The 19,421-nt window shown below is 49.5% G+C and overlaps 1 protein-coding gene across 1 annotated transcript; it reads left to right on the forward strand.

Annotated features, from left to right (window-relative positions):
• Positions 1-937: 937 nt before the first annotated feature.
• LOC309613271 (ninein-like protein) lies at positions 938-16,944 on the forward strand. Its single transcript, XM_082359884.1, has 7 exons — positions 938-1,039; positions 3,032-3,101; positions 9,032-9,190; positions 9,874-9,987; positions 12,747-12,917; positions 14,169-14,282; positions 15,212-16,944. The coding sequence occupies exons 2-7, from the start codon at positions 3,081-3,083 to the stop codon at positions 15,401-15,403; spliced, it is 771 nt and encodes a 256-aa protein (XP_082216010.1). The 5' UTR covers positions 938-1,039; positions 3,032-3,080; the 3' UTR covers positions 15,404-16,944.
• Positions 16,945-19,421: the final 2,477 nt, after the last annotated feature.

Consider the following 19,421-nt stretch of genomic DNA (forward strand, 5'->3'; position numbering starts at 1 on the left):
CATGAGGAAAAATGAAGTGGTACTTATGCTTATGAAGGAGATCCTTATGCTTGACATTATAAGAATAATACATAAACATATGAGGTCATGTGGCTTTGAGTACTTTTAGATTGAAAAGAAGCTAATGCCAGGTAGAGACCTGTTTAGGGGAATAAATATCTGCAAGACCAAGATGCGTTAAGGATAGACTCTCTGGGCAGCAGGCGTGGGTCTCAGGCTGCCTCCCCGTGATCTTTACTGGTCAGTTGCTTGTGTGTCACACATCGATGGGGTTACCTTCCCAGGGAGACTCTAAGAGCATCGGAAGCCAGGGGGGCTCCGGGGAGACTTGGTCCCGGCAGCCACTGTCGGTACTTGCTTTTCCCTGTGAAGGCTCCATGTTGCATCAGGTCGCCCTCTGTCCACTGATACGGGCATCGTCCCAGGCTCCTCCTGGTACTGAGCTCAGGGTGTAGGATGGAGGCGCTCTTCCCTTGGGATCCAGCCTCCCCCGTCCTTGTGTTCCTCAGCTTTGTGCTGGAGTCCCCTGGGTGGAGGGGGTGGCCACTCTCCTTGCAATGACCTCGCGAGGACTCACCCAGCATCTGGCACTGGTGCCTGCCATGGGCACACTCACATTTCAGTGGAGGTTATAAGATGCAGGAACCGGCCAGCTGTGAACACAAAGAACCAAGGTGCTGAATACACCAGGGAGTTGTTGATTGTGTGGCTGTTTGAGAAGCTAAGAAAGCTTTGTCTTCTATAGCTTATCTCTTGGGAGATGCAAACCAGAGCAGGTTAACACGGGATACAGGAAAGCGAAGGAAGTGGTGTCCTGTGCCCTCATCTAGGGAAGGGGAAGTGTGGCTGCAGGGTCACTGCAGGACTGGAGTGCGTGGGGGTGACCAGCTTCTGGAGTTCCCACCCTTCTTCCTTTCTTAAATTTCTCATGCAGAATCAAATTGGATAGGCTTTCTGAAGAAAACACGTTTTTGAAAAATGAGCTGGCAAGGATCCAGCAAGAGCTTGAAGCTGCAGAAAGGACAGAGGCTGCACAGAGGTAAGGGCCGTCTCAGTGGTCCCACCCCGACCGCCCGGTCCCTGACAGGGCTTGCTCTTCGTAGAGTAAGCTTAGAAGGCATTGCTGTAGAAAGTGGGACGTGTTCACAGATAACCCGCATTCCAGGAGAGCTGTGCTGCCCTCTGACCAGCCTTGCCAGGCACAGGCCTCGGGCCTCCTTCCTGAGCTCCTCACTCGCAGAAGTAGGAGGTGCCGGGTCAGCACCACCGCCACCAGCTCCAGCACAGGCCCCTGTGCCTCTGACGCTGCTCTGCAAGCACTGCTCACCCTGCAGAAATAACTCCACATTGCGCTCAGGGCTCGGGGGAGGCATCGAGCATTCTCGTAGGGGCGAGAGATACTCTTGCAGCCTTTCTGGGCGAGTAGAATCTGTTTGTTCTTGTCCTGATAATGGTTTTAGCTGTGCTTTCCTCCGAGGTGCATTCCTGGTCTGCCGATTTCAGTGAGTCAGAGTCAGGGGTCGGGGGCCTGAGCACTGAGGCAGGAGCTGTGTTTGTGTGCGTGTCTGTGTGTGTGTGTGCGTGCGTGTGTGTGTGTTTGGGTGCGTGTGTGTGGGTGTTTTTGGGGGTGTGTGTGTGCGTGTGTGTGTGTTTGGGTGCGTGTGTGTGGGTGTGTGGGGGGGTGTGTGTGCGGGTGTGTGTGTGTGTGCTTGTGTGTGTGTGTTTGGGTCCGTGTGTGTGGTGTTTGTGGGGGTGTGCGTGTGCGCGTGTGTGTGCGTGTGTGCGCGTGCGTCTGTGTGGGTGGTTGTGTGTGCGTGTGTGTGTATGTTTGTGGGTGTGTGTGTTTGTGCGTGGGTGTGTGTGTGGATGTGGGTGTGTGTGCGAGTGTGTGTGGGTGTGTGTGTGGGTGTGTGTGGGTGCGTGTGTGTGTGCGTGTGTGCGTGCGTGTGTGTGTGGATGTGTGTGCGTGCGTGTGGGTGGGGGGTGTGTTTGCGTGTGTGTGTGCGTGTATGGGTGTGTGGGGGGTGTGCGTGTGTGTGTGTGCGTGTGTGTGGGGGGGTGTGCGCGTGTGTTTGTGTGTGGGGGGTGTGTGCGTGTATGTGTGCATGTGTGTGCGTGTGTGGGTTTGCGTGTGTGTGCGTGTGTGTGGGTGCGTGGGTGCGTGTGTGGGGGGGGGTGCGTGTGTGTGCGTGTGTGTGCGTGTGCGTGTGGGTGTGTGCGTGTGTGTGCGTGTGTGTGTGCGTGTGTGTGCGTGTGTGTGGGTGTGTCTGCTTGTGTGTGTGTGCGTGGGTGTGTGTGTGTTGGTGTGTGGGTGTGTGTGCGCTTTCGTGTGTGTGTGTGCGTTCGTGTGTGTGTGCGCGTGCGTGGGTGTGTGTGCGTGTGCGTGTGCTTGTGTGTGTGTGCGTGTGTGTGTGCGCGTGTGTGTGTGTGTGTGTTGCGGTGGAGGCTCGGGATGCCTGTCAGTGGATTTCTGCTTTCACCATCAGAGCCTCATCCAAGGATGGTTTGTTTGACTTTTTTCTTCATGACGTTCAAGATGAGCTGAGCTCTAAACTGCCGAGGATGCGGTGTTGATTTGATAAAAGTGCCCGATGATGAAAGCCTGGGATCCAAAGTGGATGGTCAATAAGCGATCGCTGTTACGTTACAGCAGTTCTGAAATCTGCAAGATTTTTCCCTCCAGGAACCATTTTTCCCTAAGTTTGGTGCTGGGACCCCTTTGACCTCAGATGTCAGTGAATGTAAGCCTGTGTTGGTGTTTATGCTGCTGGGTGTGAAGAGCACTCGCATGTGCCAGAGAGAGATTAACGTGTGTGATTGAGGAACGTCATGGAGAGTTTGTTCTTACAGTGCTGGCAGGGTTCCTCTGGTTCCGAAGCTGGGATCCGATTGGACCAGCAGCAGCGATAGCGTAGGACAGTGACGGAGCAGTGGCCGTAGGGTACCAGGAGCAGGTGTACAGATCCAAGCCGCCAAGGTGACCGTGAGCGATGAGGGGTCAGTGATACTGTTAACTTTGCTTCTTCAACAGGAAGGAAGTTGAGGTTTTAAAGAGAGAGAAGGAAAAGGCCTGCTCTGAGATGGAAGAGCTCTGCACACAGGTGAAGTATTGACACCTGGCATGAAGCTGATGCCACCCTCCCTCTTCCATTATTTTGAAATAATTTCAAGCTTACAACAAGGAAGCACAGAACTTTGTTATGAAAGATTTGAGAGTGAGTTGCTGACCCATCAGCCCTCTCCCACACCCCAGATTAGGAAATCAGCGTGACTATGAAACTGCCCCATCAGCCAGCCCAGGACCTCGTGTGGCTTCAGTCCGCCTGTCCTTGTTGTTACGACCTGGCGCTTTTGAAGATTACAAGCGGTTGTTTCGGTGTATCCGGTGCTTCCCTGTGCTTGGATTCAGATTATGTGTGACTATCCCCAAAGTGATGCTGTGTCCTTCTCAGTCCATCCAGTCCGGGGACACAAGCATTAGTGACGTCAACTTAGATTCTTGGTCAGGTGGTGTTGGTCAGGCTTCTCCACAAAGTTACTTTCCCCTTGGTAATTGCTAAATATTTTATGGGGAAATGCTTTGATATGATGTGAATATCTTGTTCTTCATCAAACTCTCACCCCCTTGTTTCAGCATCCTCTGTTTCTTGGTGCAGTCAGTTATGACTGTGATGGTGGCCAGTTGGTGACTAATCCCAGCTTCCTTTTATATTTGTTAATTGGTGTTCTAGTGTAAGGAAGAGCTTTTTCTTCTCTCCATTTATTTATTGATTTTAATTTATTTATTTTATTTATTTATTCTTGGCTGCATTGGGTCCTCGTTGCTGTGCGCAGGCTTTCTCTTGTTGCGGCGAGCGGGGGCTACTCTTCGTTGTGGTGCGTGGGCTTCTCATTGCGGTGGCTTCTCTTGTTGAGGAGCACAGGCTCTAGAGCACAGGCTCAGTAGTTGTGGCAAACGGGCTCAGTAGTTGTGGCTCACGGGCTCTAGAGTGCAGACTCAGTAGTTGTGGCGCATGGGCTTAGTTGCTCCACAGCATGTGGGATCTTCCTGGACCAGGGCTCGAACCTGTGTCCCCTGCGTTGGCAGGCGGATTCTTAACCACTGCGCCACCAGGGAAGCCCTCCATTTATTTATTCATCATTATGTTACTATTATAAGATTCCTGTTTTATTCAATGGGTTATTAATATGTTACCATCAGTATTTATTTTTATGCTCAGATTGTCCCAGATTTGGCCAATAAGAGCCCCCTCAGGGTGACTTCTGGGTCCTCCTGACAGGTCCTGGTCATTCTTTGAGCACTTCCTCACTTTCTGGTGCCCCACGATATTCCAGGTTCATCTAGTACTTCCCTGCCCCAGTCCTGGAAGCAGTCGTTTCTCCAAGGAGCCCTTGGTGACCTTTAGTTCCGAATGGTATTTAGAGACCAAGATCTGGGCACTAGGAGTGCTCATGGCTCCTGGGGCATTGCTATGTCCAGGTGCAGTTAGTGCATAGAGCTAGGGAGTGTATACGTATATTTATTACGCTTACATGCACGTGGTTTCAGGTATATTGATTTATATATCTCCCTACTGAAAACCATGAATTCAAACTTTTATCTGCAATTCCAACATCACAGGGATAATTCTGGTTTTCTCCGTTTCCATATTTGTAACTCTTGCCTCTAGCAATGAAAAACCTGGTTTCCTCATCTTCAATAGATTTACTTAACTGTTTGATTAATCCCTTTACCCTGCGGGTAAATGCCCTGTCTCACTCAGCACTGACCTCCACACTGGTCTCCCTTTGCCCCATAAGTAAATGCCTTCTGTACTTGGTCTCACTTACTGGCTTTTGGACTGAAGCACAGAAGCTGGGATGTGTCATTCTTGTTTTTGTTTTTGTTTTTGAATTCTTTTTTTAATTGAAATTAGTATTGATAATTGCAGACTCCCAGGTGGTTATAAGAAGTATATTACAGAGAAATACACTTTGTCCAGTTTCTTCCAGTTGTAACATTTTATGGAACTATAGTATAATATATCTGTGTTAGTTTGCTAGGGCTGCCATAACAAAGTACCACAGAGTGAGTGGCTTATACAACAGAAGTTTATTTCCTCATAGTTCTCGAGGTTCGAAGTCCAAGATCAGGGCAGGGCTGGTTTCTTCTGAGGCCTCTCTCCTTGGCTTGTATACAGCTGTCCCTCCCTGTGTCCTCACATGGTCATCCCTCGGATGTGTCTGTGTCCTCATCTCTTATTAGGACACCATCATGTTGGACTCATATGACCTCATTTTACCTTAATCGCCTCTTTCAAGGCCCCGTCTCCAAATACAGTCACTCTGAGGTATTGGGGGTTTGGGGTTCAACATGTGAATTGGCAGGGATCAGTCCATAATGAATATCAACAACCAAGATGTCGACATTGATACAATCCATGGGCCTTACTCGGGCTTCCCCAGTTTTACTTGTGTACTCGTGTGTGTATCAAGTTCTATGCAATTTTATCCCTTGTGTAGGTTCGTGTCTCCACGACCACAGTCAAGATACTGAACAGCTCCAGTTCCACAAGGATCCTTGACGTTGTTCTTTCATAACCACACCCACCGCCTTCCTGCCCACCTACCCCAGCTCCTAACCCCTGAAAACCACTAACTGCCCTTCATTTCCAAAATTGTGTCATTTCAAAATGTGATACAAAAGGAATACAGAATACGAACTTTGGGGTTGCCTTTTCTCGCATATCATAATTCCCGGCTGTGTGTCCACAGTTAGCTTCTTCCTGTTGCTGGACACTATTCCAAGGCATTGATGTCCCACAGCTTGTTTTGTTTTGTTTTTTAATATTTATTTCTTTATTTGGCTGCGCCTGGTCTTAGCTGCGGCACGCGGGATCTTCGTTGTGGCCTGCGGGATCTAGTTCCCTGACCAGGGATCGAACCCGGGCCCTTGGGAGCACGGAGTCTTAACTGCTGGACCACCAGGGAAGTCGCCCACAGCTTGTTTTAACGCTCACCTTTTAAAGGACGGCTGGACTGATTCCAGTTTGGGGCTGTCACAGAGGTGCCGTGAACATTCCCAGGCAGGTCTTTGTGTGGATATAGGTTTTCATTTCATGGGCTAAATGCCCAGGAGAGCAGTTGCTGAGTTGTATGGTAGTTACATGTTTAGTTTTATAAGAAATTGCCCAACTGTTATCCAGAGTGGCTGTAACAGTTTCCGTTCCTGCCAGCAATGTGTGCCTGATCCAGTTTCCCCACATCCTTGTCCACACTTGTGTTGTCACTCTTTTATTTTAGCCACTCTGATAGGTGTGTACTGAGTCAGAAAGGTTAGAGGGGGCTGCAGTTGGGTATCCCCTTCCCCACGCTGGTTCTAATCTGGTAAAAAGGACATTTCCCTTGAGGGCAGGAGAATAGAACGCTCTGTGTACTTCAGAATGGTCACTGTCTTAGTCTGCTCAGGCTCTGTACAGAATGCCACAGACCGGTGGCTTAAACCACAGGAGTTCATTGCCTCACGGTTCTCGAGGCCAGAAGTCCAAGATCAAGGCAGGGCTGACTTGGTTCTGGCGAGGCTCTTCCGGGTTTGCAGACGATGCCCTCTCACTGTGTCTTCTCATAAAGTCACTGTCCTATCAGATTAGGACCCCACCTCGTGAGCACATTTAACCTTAATGACCTGCTGCAAGCCCTGTCTCCAGACACAGCAGAGAGTTTGTGGACACAGTTCCGCCCACAGTAGCCGCTTTGTTTCGGGCTCCAGCCATCAGCTCCTGGTGAGCTGGGACTCTCTTTGGCCGTCTCTCCAGTTTTCAGGGCATTGATTTGCCCTGTGACCTCAGTTCTCTGATGGGTCTCAGAAGAGTGGTTGAGTTTTCAGTGACTCAGCTTTTTCTTGTTGGGAGGAGGGGAGTGACGACTTCCAAGCTCTCTACAGGCCAGACCGGAAGCCAGAAATGGTGTTTTGTTTTTCACATGGGATTCTGCATGTTCACTGTCAGGACACAGAAGTACACTGGATTTTCACCTGCCAACCTTGTGTCCTGACACCTTGCTGAGCTCTTACTCTTTCTGGGAGTGTTTTTATTTATTTTTAATTTTAAAATTTTATTATTATTATTACTATTATTATTTTGGCTGCGTTGGGTCTTCGTTGCTACGCGCGGGCTTTCTCTAGTTGTGGAGAGTGGGGGCTACTCTTCTTTGCGGTGCGCAGGCTTCTCATTGCGGTGGCTTCTTTTGTTGCAGAACACGGGCTGTAGGCGCGCGGGCTTCAGTAGTTGCAGCCCACGGGCTCCGTAGTTGCAGCACGCGGGCCCTTGAGTACACAGGCTTCAGTAGTTGCGGCGCATGGGCTCTAGGGAGCGCGGGCTTCAGTAGTTGTGGCTCGCAGGCTCTAGAGCGCAGGCTCATTAGTTGTTGTGCACGGGCTTGGTTGCTCCTCGGCATGTGGGATCTTCCCGGACCGGGGATCGAACCCGTGTCCCCTGCATCGGCTGGTGGATTCTTTTTTTTTCACAGAATAAAACACTGCTTTTACATGGGTCTCAATCTGAAATCCACAAATGCTAGTAAGTCAGTTTTTAAATTTTTTAATTTGTTTCAAAGTTAAACCCAAGACACATTGACTTCATAGGAAATCCACTGAGAAATGTTTTTCTAGGCTGAACACCTCTTTCCCTTTAGTTTCCCCCAGCAGAGCATGTACATATTAATTACTTCACTGCTGTCCCACCACTATACCAAGATCACCTAAACTGTGTGTGTAGTATTCTGAATGTTCTTAGTTATACCCTAATTTCACTAACTGCAAAAGATTTTCTGGGATAACCTGTCACATGAATTCTTTGGCTACTTTTGAAGATGAAGTCCAAAGAACTCTTAAATGATTCTCCTTTGTGGGGGTGGGTGGTATTTTATAGGCATTAGCAACTAGCACCTGGGGCTGTGCTGATTCCATCTGGCATCACTGGGAGACAACCAAAGAATCATATGATGCAACAGCCAACTAAGTGACTCAAAACTGAAGGTTAAATTTAAAGAAAAAACTAATTTAGAGAAAAAAAAGGTAATGCTAGAGGAACTCGTTCTAAGCAGTCAGTCATTATGCCTCTGTGTGTGTGTGTGTGTGTGTGTGGAAGGCACAACCAGGTGGATTCAGTGCAGCCTGGCAGGCGGATTCTTAACCACGGCACCACCAGGGAAGTCCTCTGGGAGTGTTTTTGTCACCTCTGGCTTCTCAGACCTCTGCTGTCCCCTGGAGAGACCCGTAGCTCTCGCCCCAGCCTGCTTCTTCCTGCGCCTGGCTGATGTGGTGGGAACACCCAGCCCTGGGGCGACAGTGACACGCCCACCAGCTGTGCGTAGACGCTGCTCTGAGGCACGGAGGGCTGCAGACCCTCGGCCTCCAGAGCGGCTGCTGGGGAAAAGCAGATGAGCAAAACATGGTTTGTGTGAAGGTGTGTGACACCTGGTTGGAAATAACGAACTTCCGTGTGTCACCTGCTGGCTGCTGTTTCATCCCAGGCAGCACCGCCCAGGGTCCAGCATCCGCTGTCTGCAAAGTGGGCGATTTTATCAGTGTGCTCCCCCCACCGAGAGCCTCGGTTTTTGTGTTTAATGACAATGATTTGAAGAGAATCACGTGCCTCAAGTAAAACGAGGGGTTTTTTCCCCTTCAAATTGCTTAAGATAATGTTAGAAATAACCGTGGGAGAAACAAGAAAACCATGCCAGTGCTCCAGAGCAGTGGTTGGATGTTGATGGGCTGTGAGCGCCCCTGGTGCACAGTCTCCTGCTTCTTGGATGGACCAGAGTTCATCCTCTGCCCTGTGGCCTGAGAGCCCATCACTCTGGGGACGCTGAGCGCCTCACCCACTAGTTTCCAGTAGTAACCCCACCCCACTAGCTGTGATGACCAAAATGGGCTCCAGACATTGCCAAGCATCCCTCGGGGAGCAAGAGGGTCCCTGGTTAAGAACCACTGGAATGCTGTTGGTTTAAAAAAATAACTTTTTCATCTGTGTTTTATCCCTTTTTGTTCTAGAGTCAGAAATGCAAGGACGAATTGTCCCAGCTCAACCACAGGGTCCTGCAGCTGGGAGAGGAGGCCTCTACCCACCAGGCCCAGAGCAAGAAGAATCACATCACTGTTCAGCTGCTGACACAGAGACTGGAGGAGGCGGCGTGCCGGGAGGAGCTGCAGGTGAGTGGCCGGCGGGGCAGGGAGGGGCAGACAGGCTGGCCTAAAACAGATCAGGAACGGCCCTGATGTGCCTGGAGGTAAAGTGAGGGACTTAACAAGCAAGCCCTGAAAATATGTGGACTTCAGCAGCTTTTGCAAAGCCTGGTATCTAGAAAAAGTAGCAGAAAGGAATTAAATCCTGATGATACGAGAGTAAGTTGGTACAACCTCTCCGGAGGACAATATGGCAAAATATACTTCAAGAGCATCAGGAACGTCCGTGTGCTCTGGCTTCATGATTCCGCTAGTGGGAACTTTACTGAGCATTGTGTACGGATTTAGCTGGAAGTATTTTCATTGCTGTGGTATTTATAATAGCAAAACAGAATTGGAATCAGCTTTGGATCATCAACAGTATTGAATTAGTCAGTAAATGATGGTGCAGCCATTCAAAACCACGTTTTTGAAAAGTATTTAACACTCAAGATATAATAAGAGGGGGAAAGCACAGCATACAACGTCTTAGTGACAGAAGTCCGTGCGTATGGAGGGAGGGCCAGGAGATACAGCAGAACGTCGGGTGTGGTCCTTGGGCTGCTGGGATTATGGATGAGTTGAATTTTGTAATTTTTGCTTTTCTGAAGTTTCTGCATTAAACGTGTAAGATACTTCTTATACTTGTGAAATTGATTTTTAAAACACAGGATAACCAAATCCAAAAACTTGAACTTGAACTTGAACACGTGACTCAGGAACGTCAGAGCCTGAGACTGGCACAGTCACAGCTGAGAGAGGCCCTCGAAGAGAGTCGGGACCAGGTGGGTGTGCGTGGTGGTCCCAGCCCGGGAGGGGTCAGCCTTGCCTCTGACAGCCTGGCCGGCACTAGTCCAGCCAGGGGCATCGTTGGTCTGCCTCAGGTCACCCGGCTAGCTGGGCACCCGCCAGGCCCAGGACTGAGTCAGGCTCAGTCCAGGGTCGGGTTGAACTCGAGTGAGCCACGTGAAGAGCTGCGCCTGTTCCTCACGAGGGCAGGAGGCCATAGCAGCGCCTCCAGGTGTGCCCTCTACAGATGCAGGGGCCAGGGAACGCGGCAGGTGGCCTCTGAGGTCCAGGCCAACAGGGCAGAGCAGCCCCCGAGGTGACCCGGCTCCACGCCCCCAGCGGAGCCCAGGTGTCACGTTCCTGTGGGTATTCCACCCGCTCTCCTGCTGCAGCATTTGTCCAGCGTGCACCAGGCTCAGGGGAGGCAGGGAGTTCGCGGTCTGGGACAAACAGATGTGAGCAGAGCGGGCCCAGGAGGGACGGCGGGTGCCTGACAGCGTGAGGTGCAGGGATGCGGGGCTGGTTCTTCTGAGGAGCTCGAGCAGAAGGGAGGTGATGGGGTGAGGTGCCCTGAGGGCCACGGGCCCAGTGTGGACTCAGACCTGGGGTGTGCTTGGAGGGCCAGGGTACGGCAGCGGGAAAAGGGCCATGGGAGGGTCTCTAACCCGCATGCCTCTGCCCAGCCTTTGCACCAGGTTCCCCAACTGGCCCCTGGCCTGACTCCTGGACTTGGCTGTGGTCACTTGGTGTGAACAGTCACTTCTCAGATGGCCCGGGGCCGCAGAGGGGTCAGTCTGGGTGCGGGACCCCCCACCGGGGCCTTATGAGGTGCTGTCAGGCTCCTGTGGGCTCAGCCCCCCGCTGTAAGCAGGCACTTTCCCCGAGGTGCCACCACGTACTGGGGGCTCCCTTCTCTATTTTTAGTGCAAAAGGAACCTTGAGAAATTGCCTGGACTAGATTGAGCCTTCGAGGCTAAGCAGTCACATCCATCTGCTGGCAGAAGGGCTGGGCTGTCGGAGGTTTCCGTGCCCGCTGGGATGCCCAACATGCAGCCGCCGTCACAGGCAGGAGATACTGCACTTAAGCAGGCTGCTGTGACGTGAGCTGGCGTCCCCTTTTGTGATTTAGACGAGGACCCCCATGAAACACACCTGGATGAAAGTGTGGAGAAGGGAAGTAAGGAGCTTCCAGGGCACTTAGGGACCCTCTGGGTGTGCGGAGGTGAGGTGCACACAGAGCCACGGAGGAGGGAGTGGTCACCGGTGCGCCATGAGTGGTTGCAAGGTCACAGGTCCAGCAGGGGAGCCAGGCGTCCGAGAGGGCACTTACAGGGGTGCCACGGACTGGGGCACCCGCACCGGCCTCTCCACGGCATGGGGTTCTCGTGGTGCGGCAACAGGGGCCCCCAGAAGAGCATACAGGTGGCTAGGCTTCTGAGGCCAGTGCCCGGGAGTTCTGAATATCACTTCCTCACATTCTGCCGGTCCAGCTTGGATTCAGGGCAGGAGGGGCTGCTGTCCGAGGGGCTCGCTGCCCCACCCCGGCATCCAGAATGCGAAGGCCCTGGCTTCCCGGCTGCAGTGGCCCCACTGCTCTCCTGGGGACGTCCCCCTTCTCACGTGGCAGTTGAGCAGGGCTCTCCGGAGGCAGCCCAGCCTCCACCCGCACCTCACTTCACAAGGAGGGGGCTCGGGGCACTCAGTTGGGCGGTGCTGATGTACCACCCAACCAAGTGGACAGCGGGCGGCGAGGAACCTGGGCAGGGGGGTGTGAAGAGCATTTTCGGGCGGGCGGGGGCTCAGACACGGGCCAGAGTGACTGTAGAGTGGCCGTCTGAATCTCGAAAGTCGGGAGGAGGCTACATCTGGTGGAGGGTGTGTGAGAACTATCCTCCCCTGTCTTCATCCCAAAGAGCACGGTAGCTGCCCTGCTGGACCCGTGTGTACGCGTGTGCCTCTGGGGGGACCCGTCCTGGAGAACCGCCTGGGGTGGCCCCTGAGACACGCAGTGACACGGGACAGTGAGGGAAGTGGGGCTGCGGGCTCACAGCCTCGCTCTTGCCTGGCATGGCCGGCGCACTCCTCTCCAACCTGCCCTCGGCAGGACCCCTGGCAGAGCTGTTGCCTCTCCTGTCTGGGGGGTCTCAGAGGGAAGTTCTGTGTGTTCCAGACAAAGCTGCCAGAGTCCAAGTGATATAAGTGGTGTTGAGATCTGGGCTCCCAGGTGGTCCGTCAGGGGAAGTGGCCAGGCTCTGGACAGCTTGGTACCAACGACCCAGTGGGTTCTCTGCCCAGGGAGCGGGTGCTGAGGCCCATCCACACCTGCTCCCAGCCCTTCGCTGATCACCGTGTAACCCACCTCTGGGAGCCCGGCCGCAGCCAAGTGTCAGGGGCATGAACTCTTCACTTAGAGGAAGGCTGCCGTACACAGCTGGCGTGGGTCACAGTATTAAAGGAATTACACCCCAGTCATGTACCCGGAAGGTAAACATGACAGAAGGTTACGTAATCCGGCGGGAGGTCACGTGGAGGATTACAGGCAGGCTTTCCTGGCTCTCACTGTGTAGAAGCGCCCGCTGAATGGAGTTTGGGCGTCAGAATTCAGCTAAATAGGCTCTTTAGGAGCCGTGGGTTTTGCTGCAGACACTTCCCTTGTGGGGTGACCTTAAAGGCAGAGATGCAGTCTTCTGTGTCTGGTAGTGACCCCGTAGCTCTGGGTGGTCACCCCAACACTGGGTGCCTTCTCCCCGGGCAGCTGCACGGGGCCACCATGAGGCTGAGGCTGGCCCGGTCCCAGCACGCCCACGAGGTGCAGCAGCTGCAGGAGCAGATGGAGCGGCTGGTGCCTCGGGGCCGCGTGGCTGAGCTGCAGCAGCTGCTGGAAGGGGAGCGGCAGGCGGCTCGGCAGCTCTGGGAGGAGGAACGGGTAAGTGAGGACAGGGGCCCAAGGGCCGGCTGAGGGCGACGGGGAGGGGGAGGCTGGCTCTCTGGTGACTTAGCCAAAAGCTGCCCAGGTGCCCAGGGGAAGATGGCCCCGCAGATGTCCCACTACGTGAGGACTGCTTTATGGAAGCTATGGGACCCAACTTTCCCTGAGAACTGGGGGGCGTTGAGCAGCTGACCCTGAAGGCCCCCCAAAGCCCCCCAGTCTGTCTTCCGGGCTGCACGTGTCTGCAGCCAGCCACACAGCCACACACACGGTCCCCGCTTCCAGGCCTGAAAGATGGTGATAGAGGGGTCGCGAGGGAGGCAACAGGCAGTGTCCCTGCTTGTGTAGCCCTGTGAGAGCACAGGCAGGTGCAAAGGTCCTGAGGTGGGCTGTGCTCGGCATGTCTAAAGGTAGCCAGGGCGTGGGGGGTGGTTGGACAAGAGGTCAGCGCAGTGACAGCACAGACTTGGGGAGCCCGGCTGTGTGCCAGGTGCTGCCCTAGGCGTCTAGACACATAGAAACAGAGTCGCAGCCTTAAAGGGCAGCAGGACAGTGGCTCAGAGCACGCGCTGCAGGGATCTGGATCCTGGCTGCACCACCCCAGCCGAGTGACCTCAGGCCACTTGTTTAACCTCTCTGTGCTTCCGTTTCTGTCAACTTCTGGTGGCAGCGGTTCCCACCTCAAAGCAGCCTCTCAGGCATCAGTGAGTGAGCACCGTAAAGTGTAAGCCTGCGGGGCACAACTTGGTCCTCAGAGTTCATGAGGTGGGGGTGGGGGTGGGGCCAGAGGGCGAGGCACCTTCACGAGGGAGGAACTGGCCAAGCCTGCAAAGGTGGGTGAAATACAACGTTTGTAAAACACAAATTCTAACGAAGAATAGCCTTTCAGCATTATGCAAAAACGTTATGCTGGAGAGACAGTTAAGCTGTGAGAGATTATTGACAAAACAAAGAAATTTAGTCAGAAATCCTTTAGAAAGACTAATGTGTCTGGGGAAACTCACCTTTGAGTCATTTAGGACTCAAAGGACAAATCCTAGCACAAAGCAGTCTGCTGATCTGCTTAGACTACAATGAGAAATGCAGCTTTGTGGCTTGTGAGACATTTCTAACCCTCCCTCTACGGATGAAAGGTTATCCACATGCTCAGATTTGCACACTTCAGCTAATTTCCATCCTAAAGTAAACAAACCCGCGATGATTCTTTTTAAAACGTACAGTGTTGATCTCTAAGCTCCTTTTGTGCAGGAAGCACATGAAAAACAGCTGAAAGCTGCAGAAGAGCGGGTGGAGGAGGTGGAAATGATTTTGAAGAACGTGGAAGCGCTCCTCCAAGAGAAAGTGCGTGAGCTGAAAGAGCAGGTGAGTGATGATGCCTCGTTTGGGCATTCAAGTAGCTGATCAGGGAGACATAACCCAAGAGAACCCCATGTCCTGTGGAATTGCAGAGAGGGGGAGAGGAGAGAGAGAGGCCATTGCTGTCCTAAAAGTTCTACTTGGAGCTCCAGGAAATGAAATGTGAGAATCTGTAGAGATACTTTTCTTACATAGCAGTCAAGTACGGTTGGTTCATCTGCGGCATCCGGAGCTGCAGGTTCCCAGGCAGCGTGACTCTGTGCAGGCCACCCGCTCCTGACCACCCCCACATCTCTGCAGCCCCTCCCCTGCTGGCACTGCCATCCTCCCACCCTCTCTGTCCCTGGTCCTCACGTTCCTTCCCAGCAGTCAGACTCGGTGACTCCCCCAGTCACTCCTGGCAAAACCTCAACCCAAACCCCAGGTTTGGTTGAAAGCACATCAAAGGAAACGAGGACACCAGCTGTTAGGACCCAAGAGATGGGGGCTCTGTATCCCACGCTGAAGGCCCAGCTGAAAGATGAGATGGGAAGGGATCCATCAGGACGCCAAGGTTTTGGACTTGGGCGGGCAGGTGAGAGCGCAGACAGCGTACTCTTGACAATTTCCTTGGACACCCAATTTGACAGGGTACTCTTGACAATTTCCTTTCTTTTTGAGGCCTACAGATTTTGGTCTTTTGTCTTCATTTTATGGTAAAAATCAATTTGTGCAAAATTGGCTTAAGTTTTCTCTACCACATAGTTCATCAGATTCTCAATTTCCTCTCTCCCGCCAGGATAACAAAAATTGTCATTACATCCAATATTTGTTTCCAATTTGTAAGAATCCCCAAACTGTGGTTTGAACAACGTGGAAGACTGGGAGGGGCAAGCTGGTAGCGTGGCATTTCTGCATTAGATTCACAGTGCAGTGTGGCTTTCTCCCCTGTCCAGTTTGAAAAGAATACACGATCTGATTTGCTGCTCAAGGAGCTCTATGTGGAAAATGCTCACCTAACGAAAGCGCTTCAGGTCACTGAAGAGAAGCAACGAGGTGCTGAGAAAAAATCCCGATTCTTGGAAGAAAGAGTTAGAGCTCTCAACAAACTACTCAATAAGATCGCTTCAGCATCTCTCTCTGTGTAGACTTTTCTTCCTGGAGTTCATTTTGAAAGAACATCTTTTAAAAGTAAACCACTGTGATGCCATAACTTCTATGGCTCATTGGCCACACACCCCTGGACAGATGAGGATTATGATTCTCTGTTCGCCCCACAAGCACTTAATGAAGGTCGACTATGTGCCAGATGCTGGGGAAAACAGACATGTTGGAAAAGACTACATTTTTTTTTAGTGGTCCCCTAGGTAAAATTCCTAGTTTTGCTGCTTACTAGTGAAACAGGTTATGGGGGCTCTCAGCAAGGTAAATGGTAAAATAGTTTTAATGTTTTACTTCTGACCTTGGCTACAGAGACTAAAATGCAAAGTCAGGGCTCTGCAGTTCTACCATTTCACTGTTGCTGCTCTGGTTGAGTCACTGGCATTCTCCATAGTGGGTGGATACAGACACTCCAGAAATGCTTCACTTCCTGTGACTGTCAACTGGCAATGAGGGATAGAGGAGGGGAAGCCCCTTTGTCAGGGTCAGCTCCACTGCAGGGATGTCTGGACAGTGCTTGTTATTTTAGGACTGTGGACTCAGGGAGGATGGTTTCTATTGTGAATGCAATCTTTTCCTCATTGAAGTGTCATCACACTGGAAAGTATATTATTTGTAAAAAAAAAAGTATAGTTTTATATCCAAAATATACATAAATTATGTCCATTTGGTTTATCAGAATAAACTACTGTAATATGAAGAGTCACTGTATTTGCAATAAAAGTCCTTTTCCATTAAAATTGATTTCTAAGTGTTTTTTTGTTGTTATTTATTTTTGGCTGCATTGGGTCTTCATTGCTGCACTTGGGCTTTCTCTACTTGTGTCCAGCAGGGGCTACTCTTCATTGTGGTGAGTGGACTTCTCATTGCGGTGGCTTCTCTTATTGCGGAGCATGGGCTCTAGGCTCTCGGGCTTCAGTAGTGGTGGCGCATGGGCTCAGTAGTTGTGGTGCACGGGCTTAGTTGCTCTGCGGCACGTGGGATCTTCCCGGACCAGGGCTCGAACCTGTGTCCTCTGCATTGACAGGCGGATTCGTAACCACTGTGCCACCAGGGAAGCCCCTAAGTATTTTTTAAACTATTAAATATTTCAAAGATATAGAAAAATAGTTTCATAAGAAACATTCATATGTATTACATAAACATTCAGATGTATTAAAAACATTGTTACAACATTTTGGATAGAAGCGCAGTCCCTGTTCTACTGCATTCAACCTTCCTGGAGGCAACCGCTGTCCTGAAGCTGCTGCACCTCCCCACTATCTGTACAGTCACTGTACATGCTTGAATGAGAAAAACCTTAAACAACTGGAATAGATGGAAAGATCAGATCTTGGATAGGAGGATTCAGCACCATAAAGTGGGTTCTTCTATCCACGCACCTGTGGTCAATTAATCTATGACAAAGGAGGCAAGGATATACAATGGGAAAAAGTGGTGCTGAGAAAACTGGACAGCTACATGTAAGAGAATGAAATTAGAACGCTCTCTAACACCATACACAAAAATAAACTCAAAACGGATCAAAGACCTAAATGTAAGGCCAGAGAGTAAAAACTCTTAGAGGAAAACATAGGCAGAACACTCTTAGGGAACTCCCTGGTGTTCCAGTGGTTAAGACTCAGCTCTTTCACTGCCATGGGCCCTGGGCTCGATCCCTGGTCGGGGAACTAAGATCCCACAAGCAGCAGAGCACAGCCAAAAAATAAATTAAAAAAACAAAACAACGCTCTTTGACATAAATCGCAGCAATATCTTTTTTGATCCACCTCCTAGAGTAATGAAAATAAAAACAAAAATAAACAAATGGGACCTAATTAAACTTAAAAAGCTTTTGCACAGCAAAGGAAACTTTAAAACAAAAAGACAACCCACAGAAAGGGAGAAAATATTTGCAAACAAAGCGACCAACAAAGGATAATCTCCAAAATACACAAACAGCTCATGCAGCTCTATGTCAAAAAAAAAAACAACCCAATCAAGAAATGGGCAAAAGATCTAAATAGATATTTTTCCAAAGAAGACACTGGTGAAGGTGTGGGAAAAAAGGAACCCTCCCACACTGTTGGTAGGACTGTAAATTGGTACAAGCTTATGGAGAATAGTACGGAGGTTCCTTAAAAAACTGAAAATAGAACTACCATATGATCTAGCAATCACACTCCTGGGCATATATCTGGAGAAAACCATAATTTGAAAAGATACATGCACCCCAACGCAGCACTATTTACAATAGCCAGGACATGGAAGCAACCTAAATGTCCATCGACAGATGAATGGATAAAGAAGATGTGGTACATATATACAATGGTATATTACTCAGCCATAAAAAAGAACAAATAATGCCGTTTGCAGCAACACGGATGGACCTAGAGATTATCATACTAAGTGAAGTAAGTCAGACAGAGAAACACAAACATTATATGATATCATTCATATGTGGAATCTAATTTAAAAAATGATACAAATTCTGTTTACAAAACAGAAACAGACTCAGATTTTGAAAACAAACATGGTTACCAAAGGGGAAATGGGGGTGGGGAAGGGATAAATTAGGAGCTTGGGATTAACATACACACACTACTATATATAAAATAGATAACCAACAAGGACCTACTGTATAGCACAGGGAACTCTACTCAATATTCTGTAATAACCTATATGGGTAAAGAATCTGAAAAAGAATGGATATATGTATACGTATAACTGAATCACTTTGCTGTACACCTGAAACTAACACAACATTGTAAATCAACTATACTCCAATAAAATTAAAAAAAAAAAAAAGTAGGTTCTTCTAAATTAGAATTCAAGACCAGAATGACATCTGGAAAATCCCAAATATTTGGAAACTGAAATTACCCACAAAGCAATGAAAAAATTAGAACATATTTTGAATTAACTGAAAATGAAAACATATTAAAATTTGTGGGGATGGAGTAAAAGCGGTACTTAGGGGAATATTCATAGCACTAAGTAAATGGATCATAAAAGGAAGGTCTGAAATCAGTGACCTCAGCTACCACCTTAGAAAAAGAGCCATAAACCCAAAGTAAGCAGAAGAAAGGAAATAATAAACATCACTGTAGGAATAAGGAATAGAAGAACAGGGGTTGGCAAACTTCATGGTGTGTGTGAAAGCTAGCCCCATGGCCTGTTTTTGTGCTACAACTGAGCACTGAGCAGCTGTAACAGAGACTGTGTGGACTGCAGTCTAAAATAAAGTTTGATGACCCTAATAAACTAAAAGACAAAAACTCTATGATCATCTCAACAGATGCAGAAAAGGATATGACAAAATCCAAACATCCATTCCTGATAAAAACTCTCAGTGAACCAGGAATAGAAGGGAACTTCCTTAACCAGATAATGGGCATCTACAAAAAACTCAGAGTTATGTTATACTTAATGGTAAAAGACTGAGTGCTTTCCACCTAAGATCAGGAACAAGATAGGGACTTCTCTTCAGACCACTTTTATCCGGTACTCTCCTAAAGGTTCTAACCAGTGCAGTTAGGCAAGAAAAAGAAATAAAATGCATCCGGATTAGAAAGGAAGGAATAAAACTTTTCATTCACAGAAAACATGACCGTGGCGTAGAAGACTTGATATAATTTACAAAAAAGCTATTAGAACTAAAAAGTGAGTTTAGCAAGGATGCAGGACACAAGTTCAATATCAATTGTATTTCTATTTGTAAACAATTAGAATTTGACAATACCATTTACAAACATTTCTATTTATAAACAATTAGAATTTGACAATACCATTTACAACAGCATCAAAACTATGAAATGCTGGCAAGAGATACAATGGACCTGTATACTGAAAACTACAAAATACTGCTGAGAGAAAAGGAAGAAGACAAAAATAACTGGGCTGTTTATGGGCTGAAAGGTTCAATGTTGTTAAGATGTCAATTCTTCCCAAATTGAATCACACAGATTCAATGCAGTTCCAAACAAAATGCTACCAGGTCTGTTTTTGGTAGAAACTGACAAGCTG

Source organism: Balaenoptera borealis (genome assembly GCF_965194805.1).
Source record: "Balaenoptera borealis genome assembly, chromosome: 16".
NCBI lineage: Eukaryota > Metazoa > Chordata > Mammalia > Artiodactyla > Balaenopteridae > Balaenoptera > Balaenoptera borealis.

What these genes read in the sequence shown, in the direction of transcription:
- LOC309613271 (XM_082359884.1), top strand. Translation starts at nt 3,081, where the DNA reads ATGGAAGAGCTCTGCACACAG. An exon ending in CGTGCCGGGAGGAGCTGCAG is followed by an intron (nt 9,191 to 9,873) that starts GTGAGTGGCCGG and finishes TTTAAAACACAG; the next exon opens with GATAACCAAATCCAAAAACT. An exon ending in AGCTCTGGGAGGAGGAACGG is followed by an intron (nt 12,918 to 14,168) that starts GTAAGTGAGGAC and finishes CCTTTTGTGCAG; the next exon opens with GAAGCACATGAAAAACAGCT.